Raw genomic sequence first — 15173 nt, forward strand, 5'->3', positions numbered from 1 at the left:
AAACACACTTTGGGAAATTGCTGTAAAGTGGCAAGAGTGATTGACTCCCCTCTCCCAACCCCCAAAATGTTCCATTGCTTAACCCGAGTGCTCTCCTGCCCATAATTCCCTGGGAAGCAGCTGTCTGCTTGCTTCAGGTCAGGGATGCTGCTTTTGCTCAAAACATTTTAAAAACCTTTTTCTGGGAATTTCCTTTGGAGCCTTTTATGAGTTATATCATTAATCCAAAGAGAAAAATTGCATATATTATTCTATATTAGTATATGTAATGTGATGATTTTATAATGTATTGATAATTATAATAGCTGCTGTTTCTTGTATGCTTACCATGTGCTGGCCACTTCCATTAAGTCCCCATAAAAATCCTATAAATTAGACACGATTATTATCCCCAGATACCTGCGGTCTAAAGGCTACATAAGTGGTTAGCAATGTAGGGATTTGAATATAAGTCCACCTGAATCCAAACCCTTCGTTTAAAATCCAGAGCCTAATTTTAGAATTACGTGGCTCAAGAGTGAATTCATGTTTGCTCATTTTCCTGACAGTTTTGATAAATCTGCTATCTTATAAAGATGGGTCCAAGAAACTGTCAATTCCAAAGGCAATTGTCAAAGAGGAAATGGTTTGAGAAAAGGCAGCTTCATTGGGATTGTTATGTGACGTTGTTCTGTGACTACCCAGGGAGACAATTTTGATAACAGAGATCCTTCCTCATTGGATTTTAAGCTCTAGACTTTGAGTACTAAATAAAAACAACAATGAAGCCGGGACCGGTTTGGCTCAATGGATAGAGCGTCAGCTTGGGGACTGAAAGGTCCTGGGTTCAATTCCGCTCAAAGGGCATGTACCTTGGTTGCGGGCATATCCCCAGTAGGGGGTGTGCAAGAGGCAGCTGATTGATGACTCTCTCTCATTGATGTTTCTAACTCTCTATCTCTCTCCCTTCCTCTCTGTACAAAAATCAATAAACAAAACAAAACAAAACAAAAAAACCAACAACAATGAAGATGATCATAGTAGCCTTGCCTCTGAGATGCCCTACATGTAGCTTTGCTTTGTCTGTGTCCTGGACCACAGCTCAGGTGTAACCCCTCTCTGCCCCTGTCTTGCAGAGGCCTGGCACTGTGGACTCAGTGTTGTCTAGCAGAGACTCCTTCAGGAAGCTGCCTACCAATGTGCTTGCATTTCCAAGGTGAGTGATTTGGTCCACAAGCTCCTCCAGGCACCAGCAATCCTTGCTGCTCTGTTTACCTAACTGGGCAGTGTTTCTCAACCTTTTGTAGCTCATGCTCCTTTTAGTAATAGCCTTACCCCAAGGTTACTGGTGGCTGCTGCTGACACGGATTAAAATAATGATGATAATGAGTAATACATCATCTGTGAAGTCCTTATTGGATTCCAGGTACTATTAAGCACTTTCTAAATGTTAATGTACTTAATCTTCACTACAACCATTTCATATATGTATTATAATTTTATCCATTTTATAGAGATGCAAAATTATAATTTTAATTTTTAAATTTATCTTTATTATTGAAAATATTACAGATGCCCCCCCCCCCTTTCAGATTGACCCCCTCCACTCTAATTTTATTTTTTTTAAACAAGTATAGCAACATGGTGCAATATTGAGAACACTGGAGTAAGTAAGAGACTTGGGTTTTATTTCCATTTTGGCTACCACTCACTCGTTATGTGCTCTTAATCATGTTCTTCATGTTTGCGCCATAAACTACTATGCATTTCAGGTGGAGGAAGTTTGGGGAATAACAACCAGCTTCCAATAATGTTATCTTCTCATGACTTATTGAGTCTGTGGCATCTTCTGTGTGTTAGTTTGGAACAGCTTCCTCTTGGAAAGGCAGTATGACACACACCTCAGCAAAATCAGTGTGAGGGTCAAGGCAGACTGTAGAGATTAGTTGGTCCAACCCCATCATCTTCCAGATGAGATGGCCACACAACTAATTAGGGGCCAAGCCAGGAATAAAACTATGGCTCCTGACTCTTCCCAGTGGTCTTCCCATTGCGCCATGTTGCCTTACTCATTCAAAATAATTTTATGGTTATATTTTGGAAGGTAAATTTGGGTGTCCCCTTGACCATATTTTAGCTTAAACTCTCCAGGAGGGAAATAATTACAGTGATACAAGGAAAATTAGAAATTCTAGAAATGGGCACAAGGACTCAAATACTCAAAACAATTGCAGGTGGTGTACTTATTTGATGTTTGGCCCTTGATTTTACTGGAAGTTCTCTTGCCCTCGGGCCCCACGGAACACAGCTTCCCACACCTTCATCACCCAAAACTTTAATCCAACACTCTGTACCTGAGACCAAAGAAAATCTGTAACTACACACATGAACTGAACAGACCCCTTTTCCCATTGTGCCATTGCAAGTCCCTCCATTTTGCCTGAGGAAAGGAGGAGAAAGAATAAGGGGTATAATGGTTATTGCTGGGCATACTCTGCCTCCCAGGATCCGAACCCTTGCTTTCAAGCTTTTACTATAACATCCCTATGGCATCTGGTTACAGAACTGGAAAAGACAAATTCAAACTAAAACCAAAATAAAAACTTAAATTCAGGCTTTTAAAGCTTTTTCTACCCTGTTTCCCTGAAAATAAGACAGTGTCTTATATTAATTTTTTCTCCCAAAGTTGCGCTAGGTCTTATTTTCAGGGGATGTCTTATCTTTCCATGCACTAGGTCTTATTTTCGGGGAAATATGGTATAAGAGCAGCCTTTGAGTCTTCAGTATAGAATTGGAAGGTTTTGGTCAGCTCCCAGACTTAGCCTCAAAGAGTGTGAGTCAATTTGTACTCAGTAAAGAAAATCACTCACCCCCTTGAGAGACATGGGCTTATTATAGAATCAGCAAGCTAGCTGGATTGCTTCTCAGAACAGTGACCTATTCAGGTCCAGAAAGACAAACATCTTGGCTCGTTCCTAGGATTGAGTTCAAGGAGATGGAGAACAAACTACCTATGGAGACCATTGTGAAAGAGGACGAGAAGCATAAAACAAGGAAGTCCAAGTTAAATGACCGGTCAGACAAAATAGACGTCGTCAGAGGTACGCCAATGCTATAATCTGTTACTCTTTACTACTTAATGAGCCCACCCATATTGCTTAGAACTCCTTTACCCAAAACTAAGTTAGATTCATGAATAATCACTGTATTCTTCTCTCAAACACCTATTCCTAGAATCTGTATCTTAGTTTCTACTTTTAGGTACTTAGACTGTGATCTCTTTGCTGGCTCCCCATTGCTTAAAGAGGTCAAAACTCAGATGACTTGTATACATGCTTATAAGCCTAACCAGTGAGCACAGACACCAAAAGGGTGAGGGCATGACTAGGGGTGGGTGTGTGGGACAATAGGGGGATAAGGACACGTGTAATACCTTAATCAATACAGAAAAAATAGTGGGAAAAAAACCACTCAGATGCCTATAGGGTGTGGGCAGGTAACACACATGCATAAAGTGGGATGGATATAGCATGATAGGGAGACATGTTAGCATAAATAATCATTTTTATGAAAAATGGTAATTTTAGATATTTGATACCTGGCTTATAGAAGATAGTGGATTCTTATAACTGGGTCTTCATTTAATCTGTTGTGATACGTTGTTTTGGTTGAAGCATATGAAAGAAACTATCGATAGAACTTCAAAGACTTTTCAAAAGGGTCCTAGGATCCCCAGGGGTTGCCAGACTATAGAGGACTCTTCCTGTATCAGATTGTTGATTTGTAGAAATGTGAGCTAAGTGGTATTAAAGTTTCTGATATTTTAAGAGAAGCAGAGATCCTGAAATCGATTGACATTAAATTTTGACAGCTAATTGACATTGATACAAAAAGGCTGATTGGACCAAATAAAACATGTCAATGAGTAAACATTGGATTGGAAATCTTGGTTTTGTAATGTGGCCTGTGGGATTACATATAGACTTTTAGTCTAACATTCACATGTTTCGTATCCTTAGTCTCATATGTCACTGCTCTGTACAAATTCCTTCTTTGAGCAAAATTGTCTATTCATGTTCTTCTAACATGTCTTACCCTTCCTTCCCTGACTTCATGCATTTGTTCACTTTTTCTCTCCTGCCTTGAATGTCCTTTCTTTCCTTTATTTTTAAAAATATATATTCTTATTGATTTCAGAGAGGAAAGGAGAGTGAGAGTGAGATAGTAACATCAGTGATGAAAGAGAATCATTGATCTGCTGTCTCCTGCAATCATTGAGCTTGCAACCCCAGCATGTGCCCTGACTGGGACTTAAACCATGACCTCCTGTTTCATAGGTTGACGCTCAACCACTGAGCCATGCTGGCCAGGCTGTCCTTCCTTTTCTTACCATCTATCCCAATCTTTCTTTCTTCTTAGCACCCTTTTCATATTTTACTTCTTCACTGGATTCTCTCATCACTGGATTCTAAAGTAGCTTCTTTCTTCCCTGGCCATCTCAGACCTTTAAAGACTGCTTGACTTGTTTGGGATTTAGACATTTTACATAGTTGTCCTGAGTTGCTATTTATGCAACGTATATAAAGCATTGAGCACTGTTGGCATATAGTAAGACCTTCACAAATGGGTGTTCTGATATCTTTTGTTTGTATCTTACTTTTTTCTCTCCAACTATCTATTTAAAGGTGAAGTCTTGCCTCTTAGTATTTTCTAAAATGCTCAGTATTGCTTTGCATGACATAAGTACACAGCAAAAATATATAGAAGGTGGGGAAAAAAGGTTTACAGTTGTTCATATGGAAAATAAGACAATAGTTAATAATAATAATAATAATAATAATAATACAAGATGAACTCTGTTTCCCTTTCAACTATAAACCTATTTTTGCCCCATCCTGTATTTTTAAACCATATTAGGACAAGGGACAATAATTTAAAGGTAAGAAAATATATCTCGTGTGAAAATTTTCCCTGGTAAAATTATGAGTTTAAAAATCTGTATTAAGTACAAACCACCTATTTAAAGTTGAAAGGATACTTACTTTCATTTATTCTACAGAGACCTTATCACCCAAGAAATGTCCAGAGAGAAAAGCTTTCTTCCTTGGCAAAGCAAAAGGCCTCAACTTGCCAAACAAATTTGAGCAGAGGGGGGATAGGGAGAAGAATATGAGCCCTGAAAGGTAATGCATTGGTATTTTTTCTGTTTTTACTAAATATGATTGTATTTTTTTATTGTCTTTGTTTATAGATTTTAGAGAGGAAGGGAGAGGGAGAGAGAGATAGAAATATCAATGAGAGAGCATCATTGATTAGCTGTCTCCCGCACTCCTCCTACTGGGGATCCAGGCCACAACCTAGGCATGGTCCCTGACCAATAATCGAACCATGACCTCCTGGTTCATGGATCTGTGCTCAATCACTGAGCCACATTGACCAGGCTAAATATAGATTTGAGTAATTTCTTGGTGTAGGGAGTTTAAGTAAGTTTTTATCCATTCCTTCATCCAGTATTCTTGAGTACAGGTTATGTACTAGGTGACGAGGATAGTAGGGACAATAAGAGCTCACGATCTAGTGGGGAAAACATATACATAGAACAACAAATTCAGTAGGTAAAGTGCTATGATACAGATGGAAACAAAATAGCACAGAGTGGGAAATATCTAACTTTTCTTGTGGATTTGGGAAAACTTCCCTTTTTTGTTTTCTGAGTGCTTGGATATTATGATGTGACACAGTTTTATTTTATTTTATTTTTAAAAAATATATTTTATTGATTTTTACAGAGAGGAAGGGAGAGAGATAGAGAGCTAGAAATGTCGATGAGAGAAACATCTACCAGCTGCCTCCTGCACACCCCCCACCGGGGATACGCCTGCAACCAATGTACATGCCCCTGACCGGGATCGAACCCAGGACCCTTCAGTCCGCAGACCGACGCTCTACCACTGAGCCAAACCGGTTTCGGCGTGACACAGTTTTATAGTGAGATCAAACTGGAAAGCAGTTTTGCCATACATGCTGACACTCAATAGTTATGTTCTTTTTTTAAAATATATTTTATTGATTTTTTACAGAGAAGAAGAGAGAGGGATAGAGAGTTAGAAACATCGATGAGAGAGAATCATTGATCAGCTGCCTCTTTCACACCCCCTTCTGGGATGTGCCCGCAACCAAGGCACATGCCCTTAACCAGAATTAAACCTGGGACCTTTCAGTCCACAGGCTGACACTCTATCCACTGAGCCAAACCGGTTTTGGCAGTTACGTTCTTTGAGTGAATCAATGTATTGCAAGTTATGATGGCTGTGTCTTTTTCTTGTTATGTATGTCAAAAAATTTCTATTTTCTCCTCCCTTTGAGTAGGATACTTTTCAAGACCACAAATCAGTCAACCACACGCAAGTATTTTTTTTTTCTTTAAAAAAATTTTTTTTAATTAATTACAGAGAAAGAGAGATATCAATTTGTTGTTCCACTTAGTTATGCATTCATTGGCTGATTCTTGTATGTGCCCTGACCTGGGCCAAGCCTCGACCTTGCCACACGCAAGTATTTATTGAGTATTTTTATGTGCCTTGTACTGTGCTGTCAACTTTCATTTTATTAATGAATCAGCTGTTACGTGTGCTTTATATGTACTTTTTGGGTTACTAAAGTCCTGTTCAAAACTCTAAGCATGCTTGTTTTGGATAACCTGTTACTAAATATAATTTAGAGTTAAATGTCTAGTACTTTGTAATTTAGTTCAATCCACCACACATTGAGTACCATCCTGTGCCAGGAAGTTTTTAGACACCGAATGTACATAGCTATACGACATATAAAAGACATAAACCTGCTTTAATAAAATATATAGACTTGTAGGAAGACTGACACTAAAGAAATAATGCATGTGATGAAAATGACAAAAGAAGATACAGAGGCTACAAAGAAGAGAAAGTAATTATTAGTGAAGGTTTCCTATAGAAATTGACAAACAAATGCCTTTTGTGCTGATTACTAAAATAATACATTTTTATCACAAAAAATTTTGAAAGAATGAGAATAGAAAGAGATATAAAAATTACCAATGATCCCAGCATATTCTTCATTTTAACTCATATATAATATATACATACATTTATATTTGCAACATATACACATATTTTAAATAAAACTGAGATTGTCTGAACCTTTGTTATACTTAACAACAAGTGGTGAGGATCCCTATGGCTTAAGTATTCTAAAACATGACAAATTATTGCACATCATCTCATTGATTAAACCTTTTGTTAAACCAATCTCCTATTGCAGCGTTTTTCAACCGCTGTTCCTGGTGTGCCGTAGTTGCAGACAAGACAAGAATTTTATAATTTTTCACTATTTTGTTTACTTAATATTCATAATAAAGTAATTATAAAATACTTTCTTTGTGTTTATTTGATTCCTATTCAAGAGAATTACTTTATATATAGTCAATATAGGCACAGAGTTAAATTTTTTAACATTTTCTAATGGTGGTGTGCCTCGTGATTTTTTTCATGAAACAAGTGTGCCTTTGCCCAAAAAAGGTTGAAAAACACTGTCCTATTGGATAATTTAGACAAGTTTCAATTTCTTAAATGATGTCGTGATAAATATAATTATACATAAATCCCTTGCACACACCTGAGGATAAAAACTTTAAAGTAAAATTTCAGAGAGAAGGAAGGAGACCATTTAAAAAAAAATATCTATTTTATTGATTTTTTACAGAGAGTAAGGGAAAAGGATAGAGAGCCAGCAACATTGATGAGAGAGAAACATGGACTAGCTGCCTCCTGCACAACCCCTACTGGGGATGTGCCTGCAACCAGGGTACATGCCCTTGACCGGAATCAAACCCGGGACCCTTCAGTCTGCAGGCCGACGCTCTATCCACTGAGCCAAACCGGTTAGGGCAGGTGACCATTTTTATGCCTTTGTTGCACTTACTAATTATCCTCAAAAAGATTGTACCCAATTGCCTTCCTAGTAGCAATAACATAAGGGACTGCTGTTTTCGCTACACCTTGCTAATACTGGACATTGTGCCCTTAGTGGCTTCCCATTCTCACCCAGGGCAAAAGCCAAAGGCATTATTATGGCCTTTGAGGTCCTGCCTGATCTCTGACCTCCCATAGCTGCACTGAACATGGGCATGCTCCCACTGCACGGACTTTGCACTCATTGGCTCTGCCTAGAATGCCTCTTCATCAGATACCTGCATTCCTTTTTAAAAATATATTTTAGTGCTCGCTCCAATGGCACATATACTAAAATTAGATACAGAGAAGATTAGCATGGCCCCTGCACAAGGATGACTACACACACACACACACACACACACACACACACACACACACACACACACATTGATTTCAGAGAGGAAGGGAGAGGGAGAGAGATAGAAACATCAATGATGAGAGAGAATTGCCAATCGGCTGTCCCCCAACTCCATGCCTCTATGGGGGATTAAGCCCATAACCCAGACATGTACCCCGACTGGTTATCGAACTGTGACCTATCAGTTCATAGGTCAAAGCTCAACAACTGAGACACATTTTTTCCTCATTTCCTTCAGATATTTACTCAATTGTCTCCTTGGTGAGAACTTCTCAGGCCATTCTAGTTATGGTTCAATACTCTATTCTTCCAGCACTGTGTGGCACATAACACCATAAAAAATACTATATAGTTGCCTTGGCTGGGTAGTTTAATTGATTAGAGCATTGTCCCAATATGCCAAGGTTGTGGGTGCAATCCTCAGTCTGGGTACATAAAAGAATCAACCAATGAATGCGTAAGTAAGTGGTACAACAAATCAATGTTTCACTCCCTCCCTCCCTCTCTCTCTCTAAAAAAACATTAAAATGTTATATAGTTCACTTATTTTTCTTGTTTATTGGCTATCTGCCTGTCCTCATCAGAATGTTAATTCCACAGAGATCTTTGTGTATGTGTGTGTTTTCTTCACTGCATCTTCCATGCCAAGAACAGTGTACACAGTAAGCACTCAATACATTTTTTATAGAATGAATAACTTTTATCCTCATTTCACAGAATTTGCAACTGAGATTTTATAAGACTACCCAACTTGTTTAATGCCAGTCAGCTTGTAAGCTAAAAATCTGGTCAAGTCCATGTTTATCTGACACAAATCATAGGCTCTTAACCTTTCCAGATACAGATGCTCTGAAGAAAACCACTGAGATATTTACTCTGTCTTTTATATTTACACTTTCCTCTAAAATGATCATTGCTCTCGATGTTGCACTGTGTTAAACATGAATTAATGTTGCATTGTTTTTATAGCTTACCATCGTCACGGTGCCAGAAAAGTGACAATGAAATGAAACCTAAAATTCCTCCAGCCAGTGCTTGCCAAAATCATAATAAGGCAGGACAGGTATGGAGTTTCAAACAAAACTCAATCAGAACCTTCTTCTGACTTCGTGTTTCTCAGTGAGGGTTTTGGGAATCACTCTTTAACATGTAGATATGGCTCCAGTACTCAGGACTCCAAATTGGACTATCATCCATCTATCTACTAGACAATCAACTAATTAGAAATAGGACTGGGAGACTTCTTAATTTTCAGTCGCTATCAAATGAGTGTTGAGTAAATCCTCTTAAATATTTGTGGGGCCCACTCTGTAAATCTAATTTTGCTAATTACCATTAACATATCCTTTTATAATGTCTGCGTTTTGATACACCTAACCTTTGGAGAGCTTGTGAAGGCAAAAAAGTAAAAGGTAAAACTTAATTTGTTCTAAAACTTGGTATTGCAGGAGTTGTGTTACGTATGTTTGCAACGAGCACAACAAAATTCCCCATTGTACAACAGTAAGGAGAAGAGGAGGAGAGAGATAGAAGAGGAGCGACTCCTACAGCAGTACCAGATATTGAAAGATCAAAATACTTTCTTCAAGAACCAGGTAATCCAATGCCTTGACAAAAGTGTGTTTAACATGAGACAGTCGACCACGATTATAAAAAGGCATTTAAAATGTCCTATTGCATGCCTGTAATGTAATACATTTCATCATTTACGTACTGCAGAACTGCAACTTAGGTTTGTGTCCAAGTTTTCACTAATAATAAACAACACTGGGATGAATATTCAAGCAGCTGATTTCTACCCCTTCCCCCATAATGACTGAGTTTTAAAGTTGGAATTCCTGGATTTATATGGCTTTATTGTTCATTTCTGGTAAAATATAATACTGGCCAATGCTTCCTTCTTCAAATTCATGGCCTGTGTCAAGAAGCAAAGACATAATGGCACCTTTGCAGGTGCACTGTCAATAATTGTTCTTTGATCATCAATAATTGACCCTTTCTTGCATTTGTGATATCAGGTAAGGAACCTTCCATTCTTCATATGCACAGGGAATAAACACTTTCCCCAACCATTGCCTCCAAAAGGCAGGTTTCTACCTTGGTTGGATGATTATTATTTTTTTTAAATATATTTTTATTGATTTCAGAGAGGATGAGAAAGGGAGGGAGGGAGGGAGGGAGGGAGGGAGGGAGGGAGAGAGAGAGAGAGAGAGAGAGAGAGAGAGAGAGAGAGAGAGAGAGAGAGAAATATCAATGATGAGAAATAATCATTGATTGCTGCCTCCTATACACACCACATTGGGGATCGAACCTGTAACCTGGGCATGTACCCCTGACTAGGAACCAAATGGTGACCTTCTGGTTCATAGGTTGATAGTCAACCACTTAGCCACACGGGTTGGGCTTAGGTGGGTTATTTTAATGTAGTTGAATTAATTTTTTAAAGGGTATATTTCAATATGTTTTTCTCCTCCCTAAAGATAAGAAATCTGGCTAATAGAGTACAGAATCAAAAAAACGCTGCCTATAATCTTGGAGTTGCTGAAGCTGTGCGAATCCACAAGAACGAGAAACCTGGATTTTATGTAAGGGTCTTGTTAGAATTTCTGTTGTGAATACTTGCCCCCTCTGTGAATTTTGGGCTCTGTTAACAAAGAATTCCAGCCTATAGGAAAGTTTCATAAGAGTTTATTTGAGTCAAAAATTTGAGGATCTGCCCAGGAGCAAAATCTGAAAGGATTGAGAAAATGCTCAAGAGAATGGCAATTTTGTAGCTTATTTTATACTTTAGAATCAAAGGAGAGAACCTAAAGAAAGTTACATGAAGTCCATTGGTAGTAAATCAAGGGAACAGAAAAAAGCAAAGTGGGGAAATTTCTGGGATTAGATAAAAAAGCAAGATAGAAAAACATACTTTTTACACTTGTGGGTAAAGGGTAGTTAATAATTAACAGCATGAAGAGAAGGTATGTGGGGAACAAGATAACAATGTGGGGTTTGATGATCTTGTGCAGATGGTTGTGCCTTTGAGGAATAGGAAAAGGAAATTTCTCTGACATTTCCTAGATGCGTAAGAACAATAGACAGAGTTTATAAGGTAAAGGTTGACCTTGGCTAGGGAAGCTACAGGCCTGGGGTATGACCACCTGCTGGATGACCTGCCCAGGTGGAAATTTATAATCAGACCATCCTGCATGGTCACCGAGTTTGTAAGACGTGCCAGGTGGCTCTCCTGAGCATGTCAGGTTTAGTTTATGGCCCCCTTTTCTTTCACACCATATAGCAGGTTGTGCTGGTTTTTAACTGGCAGATATGAAAAGTGGGTTGTGCCTCCACAGCATTCACATTCAGCAAACAGTTCTTATTCGTCACCACTATTAATGATAGAAATTCTCAACCAGGAGCTGGGGTGGGTCAGAGGGGACAGTCTACTAAAGTCCTGCCCCAGGAATAGCTGACTGAAAGGGAGAGAGAACCAGCGTTACCGGAGGGTTTACTAGAAATGCAGAATTAGGGCCCCACCCTAGACCTTCAGAACGGGAATCTACATTTGATTAAGATCTTAGGTAATCTGTGTGTGCATTAAAGTTTGAGAAGCCCAGCTTCAGATGGAGGTGAGCCACGTCCTGATTTCAATATTTTCAATCATTATATGTCTACCTTTACTTCTGCCTGAATCTTTCTCCTCCCACCCACTATCTAAGTGGTAGGCTGACACTCTAGATAGCAATCTAATAAAATACATACTTTTTTGTTCTTTGTCAAACATTTATTAATGCATTTCTGTGTGCTTGCCACTGTGCTGGTGGCTAAGAATACAAAGATGAATAAGACAAGATTCCCTTTGAAAGAGGTCTGAAGAAGACAGTGGGAGAGACAGATTTTAAAGAGACAAAGAATCTGGTATACCAAATGCTATGATAGGTCTTAGAATATGGCACTATGTGAGCAAAGAGGAGAGTCACTTCACGCAGACCAGAGATCTGGGAAGACCTCCTGGCCCATAGGAGTTAGAAGACCTGAATGGAAGAAGAACCTTCCAGGCAGGGATGGCAGGGAGGGAAAGAGCACAGTGCTTTTGAAATTTAGATATGATCTTTCTGTCCTCTTAGATATAAGTTGCGTATTATATGTATTATGCTCACTTAGTATCTTCTATTTGATGTATTTGTAGACCTCTTAAACTTAAAAAGACCAAGACAAAAATTTTTATTCCCTTTCTCAACCTGTTCACTCAGCTTTTCCATTTTGGTAAGTGGCATCAGCAGGCTGACAGTTGCATACCCAGATTCCAGATTCCTCCTCCTCTGTCTCCTACACTCAACCAGCTGCAAGTCCAGTTGCCTTTACCTCCAACATGGATCTAGTATCTCTTCATCTTCAATGTTACCACTCTAGTCCAAGCCACATTATAAGGCTGAACTTCTGCAACACCCTCCCTAATTAGGCCTGCCTTTCTACAATCTATTGTCCACACAGCAGCCTCTCAGAATGATTAACCAAAACACATCTAATGGTTTCCCATTGAATTAAAATGAAATCTAAGCTTACCTTGATCTGTCAGATTCTATCCTGTTCTTTGAGTAGAACAGATTCTATCCTGTTCTACTTTCCCTTGCTCACTATGCCTCTGCCACATGCACTTTTTTCTGCTTATTAAACATGCCTTGCTTGTTTTCATCTAGTGTCTTTGCATTCGCTGTTCCTACTGTATGGGACATGGGTCTCTTCATCTTCACTAATAACCAACCAATTTAATCCTAGACCCACCAAGCCATTTGCTATGATAAGGGCTTCATAGCACTTACCACAAACTTAAATGATTTGTGTATTATCTACTGATTGTCTGTCTGTCTCCTGCTCCAGGGTGCAGGCTCAGTGAGAGCATGGTGGTTTGTGGGTCTCAGTTCTGATCAGTGTTGAATCATCAGTGTTTGGAACAGCCAACCCAGAGCAAGTGTGCAGTTCTCCCGATTCCCACCTCTTCACTGTCCTTGCTCATGCTTTTGGGTTCTCAGAATTTCTTCTTATTTCCTTCTCTGTGTTGTATGCACTAGCTCTGGACCTACTCTAGGAAGTCCTCTTTCATCTCAGACACTGGTCTTTGGTCTGTGCTGTTAGATTTATCCTTGAGTGTTTTCATATTACTCTGTGCATTACCTCAATACTAGCTGGTCAATGTGTTGAGGATTTGTAAATATGATAAATTAATAACTACTTCCTGATTGATTTTAGTTTTCTGAATTATTACCTTTATTCTTTGTTGCTCTTTGGTATTCTAGAATAAATAAACTGCTTCTCTTTCATTCTAGAAATCCTTCCTATTTGATAAACGGCCATTCAGTCCTGAGAGCAAGGCTTTAAAGCAAGAGGAACATATCCAAGGTCTCCTGAAACAAAAGAATACTAGACAGGAAGAGGAAATAAAGCAAAAAGAAAACAAAGAGTTGATGGAACGCCTAGAACAACTGCAACTCACTGAGGAGTGAGTCTAGCTAGACACGCTCAGGAAAATGGAGCCGGAATTTTAAAAAAATGTGTTTTTATTGATTTCAGAGAGGAAGGGAGAGGGAGAGAAAGATAGAAACATCAATGATGAGAATCCCAGATCATTTGCTTCCTGCATACCCCCTACTGAAACCCAGGCATGTGCCCTGACTGGGAATCAAACTAAGCTCCTGGTTCAACCACTGAGCCGTGTAAACCGGACAGGATCACTTTTCTTAAAAAGGAATCTTATGATGAATCATTTTATAGATGATAGAGATACTTTTTGCTTTCCTATCTAGATTTTTTTTGAAGCACAGGACCAGGAGGAGTGCCTGCCCCCAAAGTAGTGCACTTGTATAATGTGGTCGGCCACCTGCTTATATCCCTGCCCTGTCTGTCCAAAGCATTGTCCACCAGGCTATGGATTTCAATGACCATTTTCTTTCTTAAAATGAAAGCTCCTGAAAGGAACTCTCACTTTATATTCACCAGGGTCTTGTTCCTAATAGTTATTAAACGTGTTTTTTTTTTTTTTTTTTTTTTTTTGCAAATTATTAATTTTATTATTTATTTATTTTTTAAAATAAATCTTTATTGTTCATATTATTACAAATGTTTCTCATTTCCACCCCCCCTCCATTGCTCCCCTCCACCAGGTTCCCACCCCACCCTTTGCCCTTTCCCCACTCCCCATTGTCCTCATCTATAGGTGCACAGTTTATGTTCAGTCTCTTCCCACATCCCCCTCTCCCCTTTTCCTCAAGAATAAACAGTTCACTCCCCTTCCATACCTCTGATTCTATTATATTCAACAGTTAATATTGTTCATCAGATTTTTTAAATTCCCTTGGTTTTTAGATTCACTTGTTGATAGTTACGTATTTGTTGTTCATAATTTTTATCTTTGTTTACTTTCTCTTCTGAAAGAACCCCCTTCAGCAATTCATATAATTCTGGTTTGGTGGTGATGAACTCCTTTAGCTTTTTTTTTTATTAGTGAAGCTCTTTATCTGGCCTTCGATTTTGAGTGATAGCTTTGCTGGGTAGATTATTTTTGGCTGTAGGTTTTTGCTATTCATCACCTTGAATATTTCTTGCCATTCCCCTCTGGCCTTCATGGTTTCTGTTGAGAAATCAGCTGACAATTGTATGGGTGCTTCTTTATAGGTAACTACCTGCTTTGCTCTTGCTGCTTTTAATATTCTCTCTTTATCTTTTGCTCTTGGAATTTTAATTATAATGTGTCTTGGTGTGGTCCTCTTTGGATTCCTTTTGTTTGGAGTTCTGTGTGCTTCCTGAACTTGTAAGACTAATTCTTTCACCAGGTGGGGGAAGTTTTCTGTCACTATTTCTTT

The 15173-nt window shown here is 38.8% G+C and overlaps 1 protein-coding gene and 1 non-coding gene across 2 annotated transcripts in view; both read left to right on the top strand.

Annotated features, from left to right (window-relative positions):
* CCDC81 (coiled-coil domain containing 81) overlaps positions 1-15173 on the top strand; it is a 35106-nt gene that overhangs the window by 9692 nt on the left and 10241 nt on the right. Inside the window, exons 5-11 of the mRNA XM_036427143.2 lie at positions 1116-1195; positions 2959-3080; positions 5039-5162; positions 9298-9391; positions 9777-9923; positions 10809-10913; positions 13641-13813. Coding sequence (XP_036283036.1) covers positions 1116-1195; positions 2959-3080; positions 5039-5162; positions 9298-9391; positions 9777-9923; positions 10809-10913; positions 13641-13813 — 845 coding nt within the window. The remainder of the gene's footprint in view (positions 1-1115; positions 1196-2958; positions 3081-5038; positions 5163-9297; positions 9392-9776; positions 9924-10808; positions 10914-13640; positions 13814-15173) is intronic.
* Positions 8235-8337, top strand: LOC118713816. Its single transcript, XR_004986384.1, has one exon. It is a non-coding gene; the product is annotated as a U6 spliceosomal RNA (small nuclear RNA).

Source organism: Pipistrellus kuhlii, unplaced genomic scaffold (assembly GCF_014108245.1).
Source record: "Pipistrellus kuhlii isolate mPipKuh1 unplaced genomic scaffold, mPipKuh1.p scaffold_m20_p_9, whole genome shotgun sequence".
NCBI lineage: Eukaryota > Metazoa > Chordata > Mammalia > Chiroptera > Vespertilionidae > Pipistrellus > Pipistrellus kuhlii.